This window comes from Pantherophis guttatus, chromosome 11 (assembly GCF_059756535.1).
Source record: "Pantherophis guttatus breed Tessera chromosome 11, ASM5975653v1, whole genome shotgun sequence".
Classification (NCBI taxonomy): domain Eukaryota; kingdom Metazoa; phylum Chordata; class Lepidosauria; order Squamata; family Colubridae; genus Pantherophis; species Pantherophis guttatus.
Genome location: NC_142073.1, coordinates 12,405,265 through 12,426,838, shown reverse-complemented (window position 1 = coordinate 12,426,838; position 21,574 = coordinate 12,405,265). Strand labels below are relative to the sequence as shown.

Here is a 21,574-nt window from a genome sequence, read left to right as displayed (position 1 = left end):
CTTCTCCAGGCATGCCCAGAACCTTCTGCGCATGTGCAGAGGGTAAAAAATGGGGCATGATGACATCCAGGTGGGTGGGCGAAGCCTCCCGCCACCGGCGATACCAGATCGCATGATCCGGATAGATCTGGCTGAATTTCACCACTGGATGGAGCCGATTAAATGGTTGATTTGAGTGTGTGTTGTCGCCGAGGTGAGGGGGGGGGGTTATTACAGGCAGTCCTCAACTTACGACCACAACTGATCCCAAAATTTGTTGCCGAGTGACAAATTTGTTAAGTGAGTTTTGTCCCATTTCACGACCTTTCTTGCCACCGTTGTTAAGTGAATCACTACAGTTGTTAAATTAGTAACACGGCTGTTAAGTGAATCTGGCTCCCCCATTGGCTTTGATTGTTAGGTGGTGATCAGATGGCCTCGGGACACTGCGTCCGTCACAAATATGAGTCAGTTGCCAAGCATCCGAATGTAAATCATGTGAACCATGGGGTTGCTGCAACAGTCATAAGTGTGAAAAATGGTCATGTCACTTTTTTCAGTGCCGTCGTAACTTTGAACGGTCACTAAGTGAACCGTCATAAGTGAAGGACCTGTATTTTATTATTATTTATTATTTCTATTTTTTCCACATTGTGTTTTTATTACCTGTAAGCCGCCTAGAGTCACTGCGAGTAGGCAGCGTATGTAGGTAGGTAAAGGATCCCCTCCCACCTATGTGCTAGTCGTTCCCGACTCTAGGGGGCGGTGCTCATCTCCGTTTCAAAGCCGAAGAGCCAGCGCTGTCCTAAGACGTCTCCGTGGTCGTGTGGCCGGTATGACTCAACGCCAAAGGCGCACAGAACGCTGTTCCCTTCCCACCAAAGGTGGTCCCTATTTTTCTACTTGCATTTTTTATGTGCTTTCGGTTGGCAGAAGCTGGGACAAGTCACGGGAGCTCACCCCGTTACGCGGCGCTAGGGATTCGAACCGCTGAACTGCCGACCTTTCGATCAACAGATGTAGGCAGCTATATAAATGATCATAAACTAACAAACAAATAAATATAAAGTCACTGGAGGAAGAAGCGAGGCACAGAAAAAGGATTCTTGGAGCGAGGCTAGCTAGCGCGAAGGAAAGGGACACATTTATATCAAGGACCTTAAAAGACAGCCGCTTCTGCAGGATACTCAACTGGCATGCTGTAACCATTTGGGGCAGCTGCTGGATTCTGCTTGGCAGCTGAGCACAGCAGGAGGGCGGAAATGAGATCCTGAGCTGGTTCCGCTGACTGCAAGGACGGGCTCTAGGACTAAACCAAAGTTGCACAACAGGACAATCACAAGACTAAAAGAACCCTAACAACCCCAAGACACGGCCATCTCGAGTTCCCAGTGGCATTTATCACTTTTTTTCCCTGAATGGCTTGAACACTCCTTGAAGCAAGCTGGGAAATAATAGTTCTTTTCTACTATATTTCTTCAGGGATTAAAACTTGAGGTTTTTCTGCTCCGGCCGATAGGACTCTATGTATTCTAACAAGTCTCCTAACAACGTCAGAGTTATTCCATCATCAGCCCAGCAACCAAAGTAGACTATACATTCCAAAATCACAAACCCCACTGGTGCCACCTCAGATCTATCCCTGTAGCCTCTGGTGCCAAGAGTATGTGGGCGCCATGGCTACCAAGATTAATGCATGCCAATCATACCCAAAGTGTGTCATGCAACTATTCGGATTATGCCCTCTAGAAGCCAAAGGGTTTTAAGAGCCAGCACAGACAAGGTTCAATAAATTATCCATGTGGACATTGTAACTGAAGGCACGGCTAGTTGCAGGGAGAGTCTGTGATTGGATTTCTACCTTGCTCGCAAGAGAGCACCGAGAAATGATAAAAGGGCTAAAATCTGCCACCTCGTGTTCTTGATAAAAAAAACCTCACCCCCATCCATTTTAATTATCCATTGTTCCAGATATAAAGTCATCCAATTCATTCATAGCTTGGCTGCTTTTAAGCCTTAAATGACCCCTGTTGAGCAGAAGGGGTAGAGGCTGCAGAGCGATTGATATCAAGGCTCCCAAAAGCAGCAAGATTGGCTGTCAAGAGGAGGATTACATTCCTCTGTTTTGGTAGCTAACGGGTCTGCGCGCTTAGAATCGGTCTGCGTCAATCCAGGTCCTGGATTACAAACATTTTCAGCTGCTAAATCAGCTTCAGCTGCGAGGGTGATTTCTATTATACCGATTCTGTGAGATCCTGTCTTGTACCGATTTGATGAAATCTATTCTGAGACGCGGTAACTCTCCAGAAAGCAGAGAGAGAGAGAGAGTGAGAAAATTTTTCCAATTCTAGGGTCCTTTGGCTCAAAATCCCAGGGATGAAAACTGATGCCTACATCCAAAACATGCACGCTGCTATTGGAGTCATTAAAACAGGGTCTAATTTTGTACCGACAGTCTGTGACCGTGTTTCTCAACCTTGGTAGCTTGAAGACGTCGTGACTTCCAACTCCCAAAATTCCCGACAACATTGACTGGCCGGGGGAATCTTGGGAGTTGACGTTCACACATCAAGCTACCAAGGTTGCGGAACACGGGTCCATCAGAATCGTTACCGAGGTAGAACTTGACCACTCAGAAAGTGTCCTGATCTGAGGAAGGATGCAAGCATGAGCGTCAACCCGCAAAATAATTATGTCATGAGTTTATGCACATGGAATATTGCAATGCTCAGGGTCTCACAAATGGGGCCATCTCGAGCCTCTTTATGATGACAAAACTGCTTCTTGTATCAGCAAATACAGGGCAGGGAGAAAAAAAAAAGGAGAAGTATTTAGCAAAGAGCATAGAAAAAATATTTATTGAGAACAGAGCTGTTCAAAGCGCTCCATAATATTGCTAAATGAATGTTGGAAGCTACCTTCAGTTAGGCCAGATCACTTGTCCATCTAGTCTTATATTCTGACCAGTAGTAGCTTCAGAGTCTCAGGCAAAGGTCTTTCCCATCGATTGCTATTTAATCCTTTTAAAATAAATGTTAGGGAAGGACCTGGAACTTTTTGGATACCGAGTGTGGTCCCTCCCTAAAAGTAAAAAAATAAGGACCCCGGAATGTCCAAGGAACCATGAAACAAACAACTGCCTTCTTTGCATGCCTGGCTCCAAGAGAGGTCTTAGGGTGCATCTTCTTACCCAAGATCCATCAGGCACCCAAGGTTTTGGATTACCAAGGAAGAGGTGCTCAAGGGAAGTTGTCCCAAGTGAAGAAACTGGCTCGGATCCCTCCAAATTTATGCAAGGGTTCCGCTCCAGCTTTTTTTAAAAAAACCCCAAACCTGAGGTTGCGTTGCAAGGCAAGAATAAGCAGCAGAGAAAAAGGCAAAGGCTATGTGGGAACAACCCCTTTTGTGTCTTCTTTTCAGACATAAGCACATAGAGGAAATGTTTCCCAGAGGGAAGTACGCTCTTTCCGGCTCCCTACTCTGCTTAGGGGGTAGAAGAGAGCTACATTTGGCACTCCCAAAGAACTCCAGGGAAGTAGGTTTAGCTTTGCTGAGGTCTATAAAAGAGCTCGGCCTAGAAAACTAAGCATCTGCAAAGCTTAGTCCCCAAATCTTCAAACCCTGTTAGGGAGATGGCTAACTCTACCCTTTGGCTGCCCTCCAGAGCCAAACCATTTATCTTCATGAACTACCACAGGAAAGGAACTGCCCCGTGTCCCCCTCTCCCCCCTGAACAAAAGGCATTATTAATAATAAGCAAAATACCAGCCTGCTCCAGAGAGCAAGACAGATCACTCGAGATTAAATCCATGAACACCAATATATTTGGAGAGTGAGCAGGCCACACACTATAGTTTCTCTCTCTCTCGGCTGATATAGCTCTCAGGTTACCAGGCATCTAGGCCGCCGTGGAACTAGTGTTTGACTCCCAAACGTGGTACTTCTGATCATCGATGTGCCTTTTGCTGGAACATTTTCTGTGAGAAGGTTCAGACGGGGTCTCGCCAGACCAGAGATTGGGGACAGGAGGTTCCCCGCTACTTCTGCTCACAAAGACAGACGGGATCTTAGGAGACAGTTCCAGCTCTTCCGCTGGCTGGGCCCTGGCTGGCTGAGAGTTCTTGCTTTTTGTGCCGTGCCCGGCATGCCGGTGCTTCTCCCCTGTGCCTTTAATGGAGACGGCGGGAAAAGGAAGGCGCCGAGAACTGCTCTTGGAAGCTCCGCTCGTGGCACTGCTCCCCAGACGGGTCTGAGCCACAGGGATCTCCTCCATGGACTCCGCTGACTCGGAATGATAATCAGCCGGAGGACCTGCGGCTTGGACTGGACCTGTGCTGTCGGTGGGTAAGGTTGCTTTAGGAGGACCAGACGGTGCAAGGAGGTGAAGGCTGGAAGATGAGGAGGTTGAAGAGGGGGCGGCAGCGATGGACGGTTCTGAAAACAAGAAAGGGAGGAGAGGGTAGCAGAAATGGTCACTTCCCTGTTCTGTCCCCCGTCCTCACACAGACAAATGCAGTATCAAACATGCCTGCCAATAATTTATTGTATAAACAGACCAGAATTTCTGGCAGACGAGAGTTCTGGCAGCTAACTGTAAAACGCCTGCCAAGTCCAATAGGAGAGGTCTTATCTGCAGTCCGTTTCCAGAGCGACAAATTATCCACAAGAGTTTAGTCCTAAATATATCTGAGCCGAAGTGCAGGATTCACAATGTGACTCTTTAGAGTTTAAACTTTTGTCCGTCACAAAGCCTGCCGAGCAATCACGCCCCCTTTTATCCCTTGTGGGGTGTGGCTCAGTGACTCAGCTCAATCCCTGGCCCTCCCACGCCTCTTCCTTTGCTGCGCACGCTTCTCCCTCTGACGCTGCCTGGGATCAAGCCAGGATTCCTCATTATCACTCTCTATCAATGGGTGCTCCGAAATGCCTTCCTCCTGGCCCATCCCAGGCTGTTCCTCTTGGCCTTCGGATGGAACCTGAGGCATTGCCAGAGAGGAGGGTCCTGGAGAGGGAGGCCTTGTCAGTTCCTCCCCCTCACCTTCTGAGTCCTCTTCCTCCATGAGGACAGGCTTGGGAGTCAGAGTCACAACACTCTTCTACTGCAGGGGTGTCAAACTCAAGGCCCGCAGGCTCAATCAGGCCCGCAGGATGCTTAGTTCTGGCCTGTGGAGCCACCCTGGAATCAGCGAAGGACCAGCCCATGGTGCCTCTGCCAGCAAAAGCGGAGCTCAGGAGGGCTGCTCCATTTTCCGCCGCAATCACCTCCTGCTGCCTTCTGCCAGTGAAAAGAGAGCTCGGAGCTCCGTTTTTACTGGCAGAGGGTGGCAGGAGGCCGTCATGGTCGAAAACAAATTTCAGGAACCTGTTTTTGCTGGCAGGATGCACGGGCCACCACAGATGTCCCTGACACGAGTGACGTCAAGCTGGCCACGGTCACCCCAGCCCCCCAAAGTCAAACACATGATGTGGCCCTCAATAAAATCGAGTTTGACACCCCTGTTCTACAGCAATGGGGCTTGTTGGAGATCATGCGAGTGGCAGCAAGAAAGCAGGGAAAAGTTGATGAGTTTTGTACCGTTGCTCTGCTACCCAGGCAAAGCTATTAGAAATAGTTGGGTTGTAAAAAAATACAAAGGCTGTTTGGCAGCTTTATATTTAAATCTCCAGGATTCTCGTTAGGCAAAAGGAGACTTTTAAGATGGAATCTCTGGCCTCCTGATCTTACCTGACTGTAGAACTGGGAAAGAGGTCCACGGGGCAAGAATCACCTTGGAGTTTTCTTCCAACCCAGAAGAGGAAACCTTCTGCAACTTCTTTCGCTTCTTCTTCTTCTTTTTCTTCTGAAGCTATACAATAAAGCAAAGTGGCATCCATTTAGAATCAAAACGACTACGCTGATTATGGTTATTGGTAAACCAGGGCCAAATTTCTACCCAGCTATGAAATTTAGTTACATTATCTCATCTACTCTTCTTTACAGGTTATAAGGATAACCTAGTATGAAGCAGACAGCTTAAAATACCATCTAGCCGCTCAGAGAGAGCTTTGCAGAAAGAATTCAATGACAATTTTCATCCACATACGACTTTACCCCTTAAACTATGATGGGGTTCAGCAAAAAAGTTAAGAGCCGAGGTGGCGCAGTGGTTAGAGTGCAGTACTGCAGTTACTTCAGCTGACTGCTAGTTCAGTGGATCAAATCTCACCGGGTCAAGGTTGACTCAGCCTTCCATCCTTCCGAGGTGGGTAAAATGAGGACCCAGATTGTTGGGGGCAAGATGCTATTTAGTATACTGTCTTTGGTGTAAGCCGCCCAGAGTCCTCGGAGAATGGGCGGCATAGAAATATGACTAATAAATAAATAAATAAATAAATAAATAAATAAATAAAATGTCTAATGGAGATTCTCAGTCACCCAGGTCCTGGCTGTCCCAAAGGTGCTTTTTCAAGAGGCAACTGGACTTCCTTTGTTTTTCCTTTAAAGATGTTTTATTTCTCATCCAAGAAAGAACACTGTCAAACTAGTTACTAAGTCTGCACTGCTATTAATCTTCTCATCGTTCCTATCACCCATCTCTTCCCACTTATGACTGTATGACTGTAACCTTGTTGCTGGTATCCTTACGATTTATATTGTTTCCTAATATGATTTGATTATCTGTACCCTATGACTATAATTAAATGTTGTACCTTATGATTCTTGACAAATGTATCCTTTCTTTTATGTATACTGAGAGCATATGTACGAAAGACAAATTCCTTGTGTGTCCAATCACACTTGGCCAATAAAGAATTCTATTCTATTCTATTCTATTCTATTCTATTCTATTCTATTCTATTCTATTCTATTCTATTCTATTCTATTCTATTCTATTCTTATCTGAAGAAGCTTCTTGGATGAGAAGGGAAACGTCTTCAAGGAAAAACAAAGAAAGCTCAATTGCCTCTTGAAAAAGCATCTTTGGGCTCAGCAAAATGTGACAGGTTAGCAAATCAAGTGTTTTCTCAGTTCTAAAACTTCACTTAAGAGTAGTCACTTTTTTCCATCTTAGATTATTGAGGTTGGGATGGGGAAGGGAGGATGAAATAAAATCTATAAATATCGGCAATGTTTTTTTTTTTAATCTTGGCAATTTTAAGATGTGTGGACCTTAACTCCCAGAATTCAAGAGTGAAGTGGAGAATTCTGGGAGTTAAAGTCCTCAAGTCTTAAAATGGCCAAGGAGCCGTTAGCTGCAATTAGTGTTGTGAAAGTGATTTTAAAATGCAGTTAATCTTTCCTCCTATTTCTGAAATAAAGGCTTTTAAAAAAATGTCTAGATAGTTCTGACTAAAGAGAAACAAATGCTAGTAACATTTAGATAGTAACATTTTTTTAAAAACACCAAAACTTTATTCTTTACAATGGCAACAAAGAAAGAGTTCTGTATTTTTGCCAGCCAAAATGCATGTAACAACTCCTCAACAAATAAATAAATAAACATGCATGGAACAGGAACAGGAATAGGAAATGCCAGATGATAAGCCATCAAAAATTGTTAATTGCTGATGAAACAGAAAGGGTCCTAGGATGACACAATCAATCACATCACTGTGTAATGTAACCCCCTCAGGCTAAGCTTCAGTCACACCTCTCTTACCTGTCGCTGGTCTCCAGACTGCAAATCTGGAAGTTCAGAAGATGGTATGGTCTTGTTGTCTATGCCATCATTGCGGATACAAAACTTGGGCAGGCTGAAACAGAAGATGGGGCATTGGCTCTTCTTCACATACCTGTCAAGCTGAAAAGCTTCTATGTGTGAACCATAAAGACGGATGTATATTATTAGTTTATCTGACCACCTAGCACCAATGAGTTGCTTCCTCCCAGTAACCTGATGGGAGATATTGTAAAGGGGGTGGGAAAAGAATGAAGAGCAGACAGAGGTAGGAATCAAGAGAGGGGGGGGGCAATATCAGCTGATAGCTCAGTTCATAAATGGCAACTGAGCCCAATGAAGAGACTTCTAGGAAAAAGGGTTTCAAAACACTCACAGGGATTGTTTAAAAAACAGAAGTGGGAAAAATCCTATCACGGTTTCCACAATTCCCTGTCTCCCCCCCCCACCCCCCATGCCACACTCTACTAAACAACTAATTCCTACAACACTGTCAAATTATCTAAAAAGGCAGTATTGCCATCATTATTCTCATCTTCCCTATTACCTATCAGCTTATCTTCTCATGACTATAGCTTGTTGCTTGTATCTTACGATTTAAATTGTTTCATAAGTATCCTAGTATGATTTATGTTGATTGCTTATTTAGTATCCACGACTGTCACGAAGTGTTGTATCTAATGTTTCATGATGAATGTATTTTTACAATGACGATGATAATGATCTATCACTATCGTTGTATGTACACTGAGAGCTTATGCAGCGGAGACAAATTCCTTGGGTGCCTATCACACTTGGCCAACAAAAAAATTCTAATAAAATTCTAATTCTGTATTTATCTTGATCACAGTCCAAGATGTGAAGTCTGCATAGGTTTTGCCTTACTGAAGGTTGCCCAGCTAGGTAGGGTTAACACTTTGGTACAAATAACTGACTTCCCATTGGCAAACGGGAATAATCCTCATTAAAAAAATACTGGTTTCCCGATTGTTTTCCTTCCCAGCTATATTGCTTTTTCAAAACTGGCTAATGGAGGAGGAGGAGGATCCATTGGCCAATGGGATAAGTATGTGGTCCAGATAAAACGTGGCGGAGGATCACAGAGAGACCATGGACTGGCCACCCCTGATTTAGCCCTAAACATTATCAATTTTATTATTATTAAAAAAAATCTATAATGAGCCATATTAAAAACCTTTTTCTTGCAAAATCTAGGCCACTCAATGTTGCTTTGCTGTGGCGTTAAATGCTGTTTTAATTGCAATATTTTCTGCTGAATTCTACTCCTACTGTTGCTGCTGATTTCCTTTTATTTCCTCTTCTTATCAACAAAAGCCAAACAGAGATATAAATTCTCATTTGTATTTACTGTTAAGAAAGCTGTTCTGATTTCTAAGAAGCGAAGAAAATTACATTTAATATACACTTACTGCCAATCCAAGACACCTCGCCCGCTTTAACAAATTCAGGGAAACCAACCTTCATCCTACTTACTCTCTCCCAGGTGGTAATCCTGATGAGTTCTCCACCTGCATCTCAGGATTGGTATATCCAAGACTCCCTGCATAAAATTGCATATCCTAAAACAAACAAGCTATTTTAGTTAAGGGCCTGCTGCAGCTTTTGCGCAGACAAAATGAGGAGCACTGCCTGTGCAGGCTTGATCAGACGGTTGAAAAAAAATATGACCTCTCTCTCCTCCAAGTTGCTCCTGACCCCAAAGAGACGCACCCCATAATTTGTGCTTGTTGTCTTGGCCTTGGGCTGTGGGAAACATGGCTTAAATACACAGTTGGTGATGCTGATCACGAGGAGACCCTGAGCCAGTCACTAAATCTCAGCCTTTAGTAGGTTTCCAGGGTGTAGCAAAGTCCATGCCTGCTATCTCTGTGCTTCTGGAAACAAAATACTGCACTGTTTACAGTTTCTATTTCACTTGATAAATATGGAATGTTTGAAGAAGGAGCAACAATATCAAGAGTTTCAATTTATACGTTCTCCCATCACAAATCACTCGGTTTAGCCACTCAGTTTTAGCTAAGGATAGTAGCTTTGCTTAGGTATCGAGTATTTGGCATTCAGTTCAGTTTGGCAACAGTTTATCCAACTGTTCACCTAACAAAGAGAATGAGCCAGCATTGCTATGTACCCTCACTGGGTGCTGAAGATCTCGGCATGTCCAAATAAGTGGATTACATTCTAGGCCGCAAAACCAATTTGAATTCCAAGAAGGAGACTGTGCTGCATTGAGATTTAATCAGGACAGATCACCAAAATTCAAAGGAGTGATCTCTATGGATACTATGATTGTATAATAGTATAATACAAACAATACTGATTATTCTCTTGTACTAGCTCTTATAATAACAGCATGAAGACTATAAACCTCATTCTGTCTCCTACCATGAGAAAATACATAAGCCCCAGACTTTACAGATAACAAAATTAAAGCAATATTAGAGGGAAATATTATGAACAGATTCAGGGGAGGGCTTCTAATATTTTAGCAAGGAGTTCTCTGCCCGGTTGCTGGATGGGCCTGGTGGGCCTGGCCTTGTCGGCCTCCTGCACCATGGCGGGTGGGGGCATTTATGCCCTCTGCGGGCTCCGGAGGCTTTCCTTGAGCCATTGGGAGAGCGAAAATGTAGGCTAGTTTTTCGCCCTCCCTGAGCCTCTGCGTGCACCCCGCACCCAAAACGGGCCACATGGGAACTCCTGAGAGGGGAGGAGCGGGGTAGGCGGGACAGGGCCAGCCAGGAGTGGGAATTGCGTGCACCCCGCACCCAAAACGGGCCACATGGGAACTCCTGAGAGGGGAGGAGCGGGGTAGGCGGGACAGGGCCAGCCAGGAGTGGGAATTGGGGGTTCTCTGAACTGCACAGAATCTTAGCTAGAGATCCTCCCGAACCCCTGCGAACCCCTAGAAGTCTACCCCTGAACAGATTGCATGCTGGATATGTAAAAAATAATAATAATAAAATAATATTTAATAATATTTAATAATAAACAAAAAATAATTTTTATTTAAACAAAAGCTGCAGCCTTGCCTGAATGGGCCTTGTTGGGGGAGGGTAGAATTCTGGCTGCTTCTCAGGATCCTTCACCTCTTGTGGGGGACGCTGCTGGACAATATATTCATAAGTGGTCATTCGGTGCCACACTAAAGAGAAGGGCAGAAGATTAATTCACTTCAAAGTCCGGGAGAACAAGACGTGAATTAAGATGCTCTGATGGGACAGAAACTAATCAAGGAGAGAAGCAACCTAGAACTAAGGAGAAATGTCCTGACACTTAGAACGGTTAATCAGTAGAATGGCTTTTCTGCAGAGGTTGGAGGTGCTCCAATACTGGAGGTTTTTAAGAAGGGACAGCCATTTGTCTGAAATGGTGCAGGGTTTCCTGCTTGAACAGGGGATTGAACTAGAAAACTTCCAAGGTCCCTTCCAGTGGTGGGTTGCCCCCTGTTCGCACCGGTTCTATAGAACGGGTAGTAAAACCGGTGGGAGGCTCCGCCCACTGACCCTGATGTCATCAAAACGCTTCTGCGCATGCCCCATTGCGAACCGGTAGTAAAGGTAAGTAGAACCCACCGCTGGTCCTTTTGAATCAATGTGGTATTCATTTTTTTTCCCTACTGGTTCTGTGGGTGTGGCTTGGTGGTGGGTGGTCATGTGACTAAGTAGGTGGGGCCAACTTGACATCACTCACAGCCATGCCCTCAGTCACATGATCCTCCACACACACACCAAGCCACGCCCACAGAACCAGGTAGGAAAAAAAAATTGAATACCACCACTATTTGAACTTACAGAAATTGCAATTCTGTTAAGAGCTCAAAAGGATGCTTTGGAGAGGAATAAAAAGTCTTTATTTAAATCAGTGAACTACTGATCGTTAATGAACAAGGTAATGCTACAGTCGCCGTTAAATTAGGAGTGTTTAAGTAACCACTGCATGCAAATCCTCCAGTTCAGACAAGTAATGTTTGCAGATATGTAACTGAAACAATCCAGTGGGATATAATAGCCTAGCCAAACTATTGTCTCCAGTCTATTACCCTTTAGGTAGGTTGGGTTTCACCTTATGTAATCTTATTCAGAAATTTCACGCAAGGCAAAAGGCTTCTAGCTACGTTCACGCAAAGAGTGTGAAAGTGTAGAGATGTATGTATGTAGGGGGAGATGCACAGTTTAATTGAAGTGAGAAGGAAAACCAGAAAAAAAGTGGTACCTACTCAGATAAATATGGAAGACTAATAGGTGGCCCAACAGGAACAGAGTCAGTAACCCCAGAATTATCAGCAGACCAGCCAAAGACAAGATTGCAGGTGCTTTTGTCTTAACTGGAGCAACAGGAAGGAACACAAACCAGACATCTGTTTGGTTCTTCAAGCCTAGAAAACCAAACAGACAAAAAAAAAGAGGAGGAGTTGAACCTTCATCACTCTGTATTTGTACAAATCACTTTAATGGGCTCTCAAGCCATGGGGCAATTATGTAGATCAGGGGTCTCCAACCTTGGCAACTTTAAGCCTGGAGGACTTCAACTCCCAGAATTCCTCAGCCAGCTTTGCTGAGTCCTCCAGGCTTAAAGTTGCCAAGGTTGGAGACCCCTGATCTAGATTGCCCAAACTTTGGACATCTTTCCTTAGGAAACAAGTGTATAACAGTGATTGATAACTTGGATACTTATCAACACAGTGCTTTTGACCAAGATGATCAAAGGAGACAAAGGAGAAATTGCCATAATGGGATAGTAGTTCCTCTGTGCAGTTTGTAGCAAAGTACCTTCAAAGTGATGTCCGGTGCGTAACTTCATGGGATCAAGGAAGAATTGAACAAAGACATAGAAAGCAACAAGTAGGATTAGGAGAAGGCCCAGGATGGCAGATATTACACTGTTCAGAAACAGCCTGTCAAGAAAACAAGAGGAACCTTTAGCATCTTCACAATGAAACACAAGGGAAATCGATTTCCAGCCATGGCTGTCACATTTAGCAATGAGAATCTCTGGCAAAGGAACTGTGCCATTCCTAACCCTGGCGGATGTATAGTGAGGGCTACACTCCTGCCTGATTCTCCTATATCTCTTTGCTTGTCTAGCTCAGCAGAAGAGAGTAAGGGCCCCCATAAAAGCCAGAGACATTTACAGTACAACTCCGTGATGGCAAACCTATGGCACGCGCATGCCACAGCTGGCACAGAGCCCTCTCTGTGGGCACGCAAGCCGTCTCCCAGCTCAGCTCCACCATGCATGCACGTGTACCTCCTGCCTGCCAGATGATTTTCAGGATGCACGGGGCAGCGGGGTGCATGCAGATGTGCGCGCATGTGTGGGGGGCGGGGGCGGAGCATGGGTGTGTGTGGCATGCCCCCCCACGACCAGTTTTTGGGTCCAGGAGGCTGCAGGGAGGCCTGCTAGGCCAAAAATAAGGGCAGGGGGGTCACGCATGCATGCACGGGGGACGTGGGGAGTGGGAGGGGGTCGCATGCACATGCGCGCGGAGGGCGTGCACACATGCACAGGGGCGCGCGCTTTGCATTATGGGTGCCGGCACGCACACGCTTTCAGCACACGACAAGAAAAAGATTAGCCATCTCTGGTATAGCATATTCTAGAGTGGAACTCTAATTTGAGAAATCTGCACGTAACTGATCATTTTTATCACATCCAACGCAGTTTACCTCAATACGACACGAAGAATACCACACTTAGTTTTTACTTGCCAAATAACCAGCAGGACATCCATGTATCTCAGCCAAGAATCAAAACAGGCATCTAAACTAAAAGTCCCACACCCAATGCTCTAAGATTCTAGACGGCTCTTCGAAATAGTAGGTGTATGCTTTATATATTTCTAACTATGATCCCTAAGTATATTCCCTATAACGACATGCAATTTGGAAATGGAAAATAGGTATTTAGACTGTGAAGGTGGAAAAAAGATTTTTAAAAGGTGCTAGATTTGTTCAATGGATGTTCACAGGCTTTGCTTAGTGGGCTAATGTGTGATAGACAAGACCATACCAATAATTTCTCTCTCCCACACAGTTGTTGAGCCACATGCAGTGATGATCAAAGCCACATACGCATTTATTACAGGACCCACAATGTTTTGATCTGGAGCTCCTAATAATAAAACAGGGAGAGAGAAAAAAAACGGAGCTAATTATACTCTGCAGTTGTTTTCCCAGATTAATTTGGGGTGCTAAATTAGACATGTACCAAAAAATAAATAAAAGAGGAAAGAACTAAGCATGTTGTTTCCAATTAAGTCTGTTTTTATATGTAGAATAATTCCACTAAAATACATGGGAGTTCAGAGAACTATGTTCTTTCTTTTATTTACTGCTGGCTTTCATCCACCAAGTCTGCACTTCTAAGTAAGACTGTTCTAACTTCTTTGAGCTTCTAATCAAAACATCAATGCAGGAATGTTTGTCAACTATACTGCACTACCAGTGACCGCTGGTGACCAGCACAATTTACTGTCATCAAGTAAGAAAGGGCTGAAACAAAGTGTTAATTTAAAAAGTCATGGACATAGCTATATTATCCATGAGGGTAAGATGCAGAGATGGGGGGCGGGGAGGCACTTCTGCATGCACTGTGTAAGACCCCAAGTGGTTATTTAATTCACAAGGTCATGATTGAGTCATCTATTATGCTAAACTGTTTGTTTAATCATGACTTATTGAATAAACACAATTGACTGGTTCCTACAACAGACGAAGCCATAAGTCACAGTTTACAAAACACATTGTCTGTGTTTACATAACACGCTTAACCAAAACCAAACAAACCTCATTATGTTTAGCATGACACGTGAATTCAGCCCAGTGGCAGTAAACCCAGGCACAATACCGATAAGCTGTAAAATACTTGGAAGTTTTCTCTTGAGATTTCTAGCGCTGATTGTTGCCCGAGAAAGGAATTGGTGCGGTTAACTCACAATTCATATAAAAAGGAAGGCAAAACGAATACTCACACATCAACATCACAGATGTGACAGTGACGGTTTTCAATGACATGAGCGTGCTGGGTGCGATTGAACGCGGACAGTGGCCCCTGGTAATTCTTCTTCCGCACACTGTCATCGGCCGGATCAATGGAAACTGCGGTAAGGTGAACTACTAGATGGCAGAGAAAGAAGACGCCGGGACACTGAAGTGGACACAGTTAAGGCTGGTCTCTCAGATTTATCAACGTTCACATTTTAAAGTTCCACGGGGAGGAAATGCCACCAAGGTTAAAAAAATCCTTTCATTTTAAAAAAAAGAAAAACTGGTGCCAGCTGGCTTGAAAGATGCAAATCACTGCTTCTTCACAGAAGCCCAGAAAAGCCACAGGACGGGCAAAAACTCATTAAAGGTATTCTGATAGCAACAGGAATTGTTAACAAAAGCAGTATTGTGTATCTGGGCAGTCCTCGACTTACGACTGCAGTTGGGCCCAACATTTCTGTTGCTAAAGGAAACAGCTGTTAAATAGGAGCCTGGATAGCTCAGCAGACTAATGCATTGTAATTTAACTCCAGCTGTCTGCAATTAGTAAGTTCGAATCTCGCCAGGCTCAAGGTTGACTCAGCCTTCCATCCTTTCTAAGGTAGATAAATTGAGGACCCAGTTTGTGGGGGCAATAAGCTGACTTTGTATAAATATACAAAAGGATGAAGGCTATTGCTGAGCACATTGTAAGCCGCCTTAAGTCTCTGGAGAAGGGCGGCATATAAATCAAATTTAAAAAAAAACAAAACACAGTGCTTTTGACCAAGATGATCAAAGGAGACAAAGGAGAAACTGCCATAATGGGATAGTAGTTCCTCTGTGCAGTTTGTAGCAAAGTACCTTCAAAGTGATGTCTGGTGCATAACTTCATGGGATCAAGGAAGAATTGAACAAAAATAAATCAATTTTTTTTAAAAAAATGAGTTTTGCCCCCTTCTACGACCTTTCCTGCCACGCTTGTTAAACAAACCACTGCAGCTGTTAAGTTAGCAACACGGCTATTAAGTGAATCTGGCTTCCCCCTTGACTTTGCTAGTTAGAAGGTTGCAAAATTTGATCACATGACCCCAGGACACTGCAACCGTCATAAATATGAGTCAGTTGCCAAACAGCCAAATTTTGAATACGTGACCACGGAGTTGCTGCAACGGTCATGGGAAAAACGGTCCTAAGTCACTTTTTTAGGTGCCGTTGTAACTCTGAACGATCATTAAACAAACTGTTGTAAGTCAAGGGCGATCGGTATTCCTTGTGAAAAGGGAAAGTACCGCTTAAAAACAACAGCTGCAGAAAATGGGGGGAAGCAGACAGGAGGTGGCAGAAGCACTGGCGATTTTTAGGAATGAAAGTTTTTCACCATTCCTAAATGAAAGTTTTAGGAAACTTTTAAGAAAAGTTTTTCACCATTTGTGCCATCATGGATTCGGAATAACTATATTTAGAATACAGAATAACAGAGTTGGAAGGGACCTTGGAGGTCTTCTAGTCCAACCCCCTGCTCAGGCAGAAAACCCTATAATACCACTTCAGACAAATGATTATCCAACATCTTCTTAAAAACTTCCAGTGTTGGAGCATTCACAACTTCTGGAGGCCAGTTGTTCCACTGATTAATTGTTCTAACTGTCAGGAAATCTCTCTTTAGTTCTAGGTTGCTTCCCTCCTTGATTAGTTTCCACCCGTTGCTTCTTGTCCTGCCCTCAGTAGGACATAAAGGATACAATATACCCAGCAGGTACCCAGCGAATGGGCAGGAGAGGCACAAGGATGCCAAAACCAACCAGCGCAAAGAAGAAGAAAAGTAACCAGGCAACGAATTGGAAGGGGTGTGGGGGCCAACTCCAGCCATTTCTCCTGGCGTGCTGGGACTGAACTTCAAAAGTTGTTTCAGAAGTCTTCTCTGGGGCTGTCTTGTTAGGTGGCTTACTGCAGATGTTCATCTGCAGGAGATAAGTGGGACAGAAAAAAAAAATAGAAAAGGAAGAAAGGGGGGGAAAAAACCATATTTTCACTGAAAAAGCTGCAGAAAGCATATTTAAAATACAAACCTTTCTGCAGGTGGAGCAGTGTGTGCAGAAAGCTTCTCGAAAGATCAGAGGGAGGACAAGGCAACGCTAAAGACCAAATAGTTTTGCTTTTTAGAAAAGGCAACTCAGTTAGCCAAAGTAAAAATGTCACAGCCTGTCCTTGGAGGCTGAACTAGGCCAGAACTAAATTGCCAAGAACTGCCAGCTGCTAGGTTACCCTTTGGAAGTAAAATTAAGCGTGCAGAAGTTCTTGCTCTGAACATACATCAAATGGCGTTTCTCACATTCCCCAGGAGCTCAACTTTATATATTATGTGTGTGTGTACTAAAGGAGGTAGGGAAATTGTTTCATTAGAATACAAGAGCCTATCCCATGGGGCAAAAGTCATTTTGAAATGAACCTCATTTTTAATGTTCAAACTTTAATAAATAAACATAAAGAGAAGCAGCATTAGGCTCTTTGCGGGACGAACTGCGTCAGACACAAATGGTAATTCATCTGAATACATCCAGTAGGTTTTCATGAAGAAACTCCTGAATGAAAAACAGGAGATTCAATATGCTACTATACTGTATGAAAATGCACCGCAAACGAAGAGAAAGCACAGGGTAACCTCACACATCACATCACAATTTAAATCTAGATTAACTGAAACTTGTAAGACTGGAAAAGTGCCACAAATCATACGGGCTCCCCTTACCCCAGCCTGAAGATAATTGCCTCAATCTTACAGTTCAGGCCTCCCTTAATCCAATCATGTAGTTCTTAAAGTGTTCTCATAAGGTCCACAGTCTCTTTCTCTGCAAGCAAAAAAAAATAATAAAGATAAGCGAAATCAGAACGATGGAAGCGGTTTTGAGAATATGAAAAAAGTGTCTCTCTATTTGCTTGGCTTAAAGCTTAAATTCCACTTCAGACCATAAAAAAGTTATTTGCTTTCAAAACAATTCAACAGAATAGAAAACAGTCTCACACCAATCACAGGGCTCTTTGTCCTACATAACCTTTACCTACCTGAGGAACATTGCCTGCAAACTGCTATCATTATAATAATCCTTGTTGTTGCTGTTAGTTGTGTCCGACCCATCGCGACCCCATGGACCACATTCCTCCAGGCCTTCCTGTCCTCTACCATCCTCTGGTGTCCATTTAAGCTCACACCTACTGCTTCAGTGACTCCATCCAGCCACCTCGTTCTCTGCCGTCCCCTTCTTCATTTGCCCACCATCGTTCCCCGCATTAGGCTTCTCTTCTCCAGGGAGTCCTTCCTTCTCATTAGGTGGCCAAAGTATTTGAGTTTCCTCTTCAGGATCTGGCCTTCTAAAGAGCAGTAGAGTTGATCTCCTCTAGGACTGACCGGTTGGATCGCCTTGCAGTCCAAGGGACTCGCAGGAGTCTTCTCCAGCACCATAGTGCAAAGGCCTCAATTCTTTGGCGCTCAGCCTTCCTTATGGTCCAACTTTCACAGCCATACATTGCAACTGGGAAAACCATAGCCTTGACTATACGCACTTTTGTTGGCAGGGTAATGTCTCTGCTTTTTAGTATGCTCTCTAGATTTGCCATAGTTTCCACCCCAGGAGCTCCCATCTGCGGTGCAGCTCCCATCTGTGGTGATCTTGGAGCCCAGGATTATAATCCTACCTATTCCTAAATGGCGGGGACTGTAATATTCTACAAACTGGGCTACAAAACCTGAAAAGAGCATGTTGTCCAATAACTGGGCGGGGGGTTGGACTAGATGACCTACAAGGTACCTTCCAACTCTGTTAATGTGTTAAAAACTTCAGTGGCCAGACTGGCACACAGTAGGCTCCTCTAGAGGAAACCAGCATTAAGTTTCCTTTAGAACCATACAGAAGGCAGAATTTTGAAGGACATGCACGCAAGCATGTTTCAGTTCTCCATGATCCATGGCAGTTTCATGCAAATATACCGGTTTTGGTTAGCTTCCTGTGTTGTTCATTTGAAAAAGAGATCCTGTGGCTAAGCAACACCTTCCTCTCCAACAAAGAATCGTCCATACAATGGGGGGGGGGGGGGGCGGGGCTGTAATAATATCCATGAACTGATCTACTTTACCGCATTTCCAGTTAAGTACGTTCCAGAACAATAATTTCTGTGCCAGGCCAAGAAAAAGTGGAAGCTCCTCCCTTGAGCTGGCCTATGTGTCATAAAATGTGGTGAGTTTTTCCTTACTCAGAGGGGAAATGCAAATGCATTTGAGTATATATTATAGGCTTGGTCGTAAGTCCCACTCATTCAGCGAAGTCCCTGAACAAGTGGTTGTTAAGCAAGGACTCCTTATGAATCCACCAGCCAAATATTGGATTAAGTGAAAGGTTCCCACAAAGCCACACGGAGACCAGTAAGGAAGTCCCATCAAAAACAGTAGATTTTTTTTTTCAGCCAGGAAGACCCCATTATGGACTCCTTCCCATTTGCAGGTCATCCTCGACTTACAACCATTCATTTAGTGACCGCTTGAAGTTACCAAGCCGCTGTAAAAAAGTGACTGGCGACCATTTTTCACACTTACCAACCGTTGCAATATCCCCGGCAGCCACACGATCCAAATTCAGATGCTTGGCAAAAATTTGGCTCCTATTTATGACGGTTGCAGTGTCCCGACATCACGCGATCACTGCTTCTAACCTTCCCAGCCAGCTTCCAACAAGCAAAGTCAATGAGGGGGTGTGGGTGGGGGTGGAGTCAGATTCATTTAACGACTGCGCGATTTGCTTAACATCTGCAGCGGTTCACTTAACGGCGGTGGCAAGAAAGTTTTGCGCCACGGGGCAAAAAAAAACCGCACCCAAAATTCCTTGCTTAGCAAAAGGGAAACGTGGGGATGGCTAAGAAAACTGAGCTTGTCAATCAGAAAGGCCGGGCGGTTCGAATCCCTACTCTGGGCCTCCTGCGTGAGCAGGGGGTTGGACTAGATGACCCCCAAGGTCCCTTCCCACTCTGTTACCGTCTCGTGTGCTAAGGCTCCGATTGTGGCTGTTAAGTCAGTGTTTCTCAACCTTGGAAGCTTGAAGATGGGTGGACTTCAACTCCCAGAATCCCCCCCAGCCAGCGCTGCTGGCTGGGGGGATTCTGGGAGTTGAAGTCCACCCATCTTCAAGCTACCAAGGTTGAGAAACGCTGCCGTTAAGTGGAGGGCGACCTGTAGAGGACTACAACTCCCATCAGGCGCTTCATAGATTTCAGTGGGGGGGGGCTGGTTGACAGCCCACCCATCTTAAAAGCTGCCAAGAGTGAGGAAGGGGCGGCTGTTAAGAGGGAGGCCATTTCGTTTGTTAAAAAGGGGGATTTATATACCCTTGAAGTCTTTAAGGCCCCCTTGGACACCCCCCCATTAAACCCCCCCACCCCACCTTGGCCGGGATCTCCCTCCTCCATCCCGGCCTTTGCCCCTTCCCACCACCGGGAACCGCCCGGCTCTCCTTCAGACGGCCCATCGTCCGCAGCCAGCCAGGGCGCTGCGGACGATGGGCGGGGAGAGCTTTTTTTTTGGGGGGGGGAGAAAACCAGAGGAAAGAAGGGTCTCCCCCCCCCGCCTCCAAGCGCTTCCTCGACCCCCCACCCCACCCACCCCCACCAAGGCAGGCGAGGGGGCGGCCCGGCTTCGTCTCACCTTCCCCCCTCCAGCTCAGCGGTGGTTCGGGGCGGCCATGCACCCGCCTCATGCCGGGAGGGGCCCCGCTACCTCAGGCTGGGCCCTGCGGACCGAAGGCTCCTCGTTGCGGGTCAGGCCGCGGGGCCCGTCTCCATGGCGACCGCCGGGACAGCGAGCGAGCCAGCTCCGCCCCCCCACCCCGCTTCTCCGCCCAGCCACGCCCCGCCTCGCCAAGCCACGCCCCCATTCGGGAACTCCGCCTTCTTTGGATTCACCAGGAAGCGCTTGGGCGGTTTTGCTCCACCGGCCAGGCTGGGATGTAACAGTAACAGAATGGAAGGGACCTTGGGAGGTCATCTAGTCCAACCCAGGGGGACCTATACGAGGGATTCGAACCTCCGACCTTTCTGCTAGACAAACTCATCGGCTAATTTAATCCTAATTTAGTCTGGATTTAATTACATATAATTTATAATTGGTATATATTATAAATAATATTTAATTATTATAATCCTCTCTTCTGTTTTTAGGCAGCTAATGAGGACCCAAATTTGTATGTGTATATATATATGTGTGTGTGTGTGTGTATATGTATGTGTGTTTTTCTTCTAGCCAGGATAGATAGATAGATAGATAGATAGATAGATAGATAGATAGATAGATAGATAGATAGATAGATAATTATATATATTTCTTACTTCTTCATAGGGTTTATGTGTGTTTTTCTTCTAGCCAGGATAGATAGATAGATAGATAGATAGATAGATAGATAGATAGATAGATAGATAATTATATATATTTCTTACTTCTTCATAGGGTTTATGTGTGTTTTTCTTCTAGCCAGGATAGATAGATAGATAGATAATTATATATATTTCTTACTTCTTCATAGGGTTTATGTGTGTTTTTCTTCTAGCCAGGATAGATAGATAGATAGATAGATAGATAGATAGATAGATAGATAGATAGATAGATAATTATATATATTTCTTACTTCTTCATAGGGTTTATGTGTGTTTTTCTTCTAGCCAGGATAGATAGATAGATAGATAGATAGATAGATAGATAGATAGATAGATAGATAGATAATTATATATATTTCTTACTTCTTCATAGGGTTTATGTGTGTTTTTCTTCTAGCCAGGATAGATAGATAGATAGATAGATAGATAGATAGATAGATAGATAGATAGATAGATAGATAGATAGATAGATAGATAGATAATTATATATATTTCTTACTTCTTCATAGGGTTTATGTGTGTTTTTCTTCTAGCCAG

At 44.5% G+C, this 21,574-nt stretch overlaps 1 protein-coding gene across 2 annotated transcripts; it reads right to left on the bottom strand.

The window, feature by feature from the left end:
- Nucleotides 1-2,809: 2,809 nt before the first annotated feature.
- Nucleotides 2,810-20,455, bottom strand: ZDHHC1 (zDHHC palmitoyltransferase 1). 2 transcript variants are annotated; one of them, XM_034425348.3, is made up of 12 exons: nt 20,313-20,455; nt 17,373-17,472; nt 16,366-16,584; nt 14,626-14,801; nt 13,665-13,766; nt 12,425-12,549; nt 11,872-12,030; nt 10,685-10,797; nt 9,132-9,217; nt 7,620-7,713; nt 5,705-5,825; nt 2,810-4,413 (listed from the first exon to the last, which is right to left on the bottom strand). In XM_034425348.3, exons 3-12 carry the CDS (start codon nt 16,582-16,584, stop codon nt 3,878-3,880), a joined length of 1,731 nt encoding a protein of 576 aa, XP_034281239.2. In that variant the 5' UTR covers nt 17,373-17,472; nt 20,313-20,455; the 3' UTR covers nt 2,810-3,877. The 2 variants fall into 2 exon arrangements, with proteins under 2 accessions (XP_034281239.2, XP_087733417.1); XM_087877291.1 differs by lacking the exon at nt 13,665-13,766.
- Nucleotides 20,456-21,574: the final 1,119 nt, after the last annotated feature.

What these genes read in the sequence shown, in the direction of transcription:
- ZDHHC1 (XM_034425348.3), bottom strand. Translation starts at nt 16,584, where the DNA reads ATGAACATCTGCAGTAAGCCACCTAACAAGACAGCCCCAGAGAAGACT. An exon ending in GGGTACCTGCTGGGTATATT is followed by an intron (nt 14,802 to 16,365) that starts GTATCCTTTATG and finishes TGTCCACTTCAG; the next exon opens with TGTCCCGGCGTCTTCTTTCT. An exon ending in CCCCAACAAGGCCCATTCAG is followed by an intron (nt 9,218 to 10,684) that starts GCAAGGCTGCAG and finishes TGTTTGTTTTAG; the next exon opens with GATATGCAATTTTATGCAGG.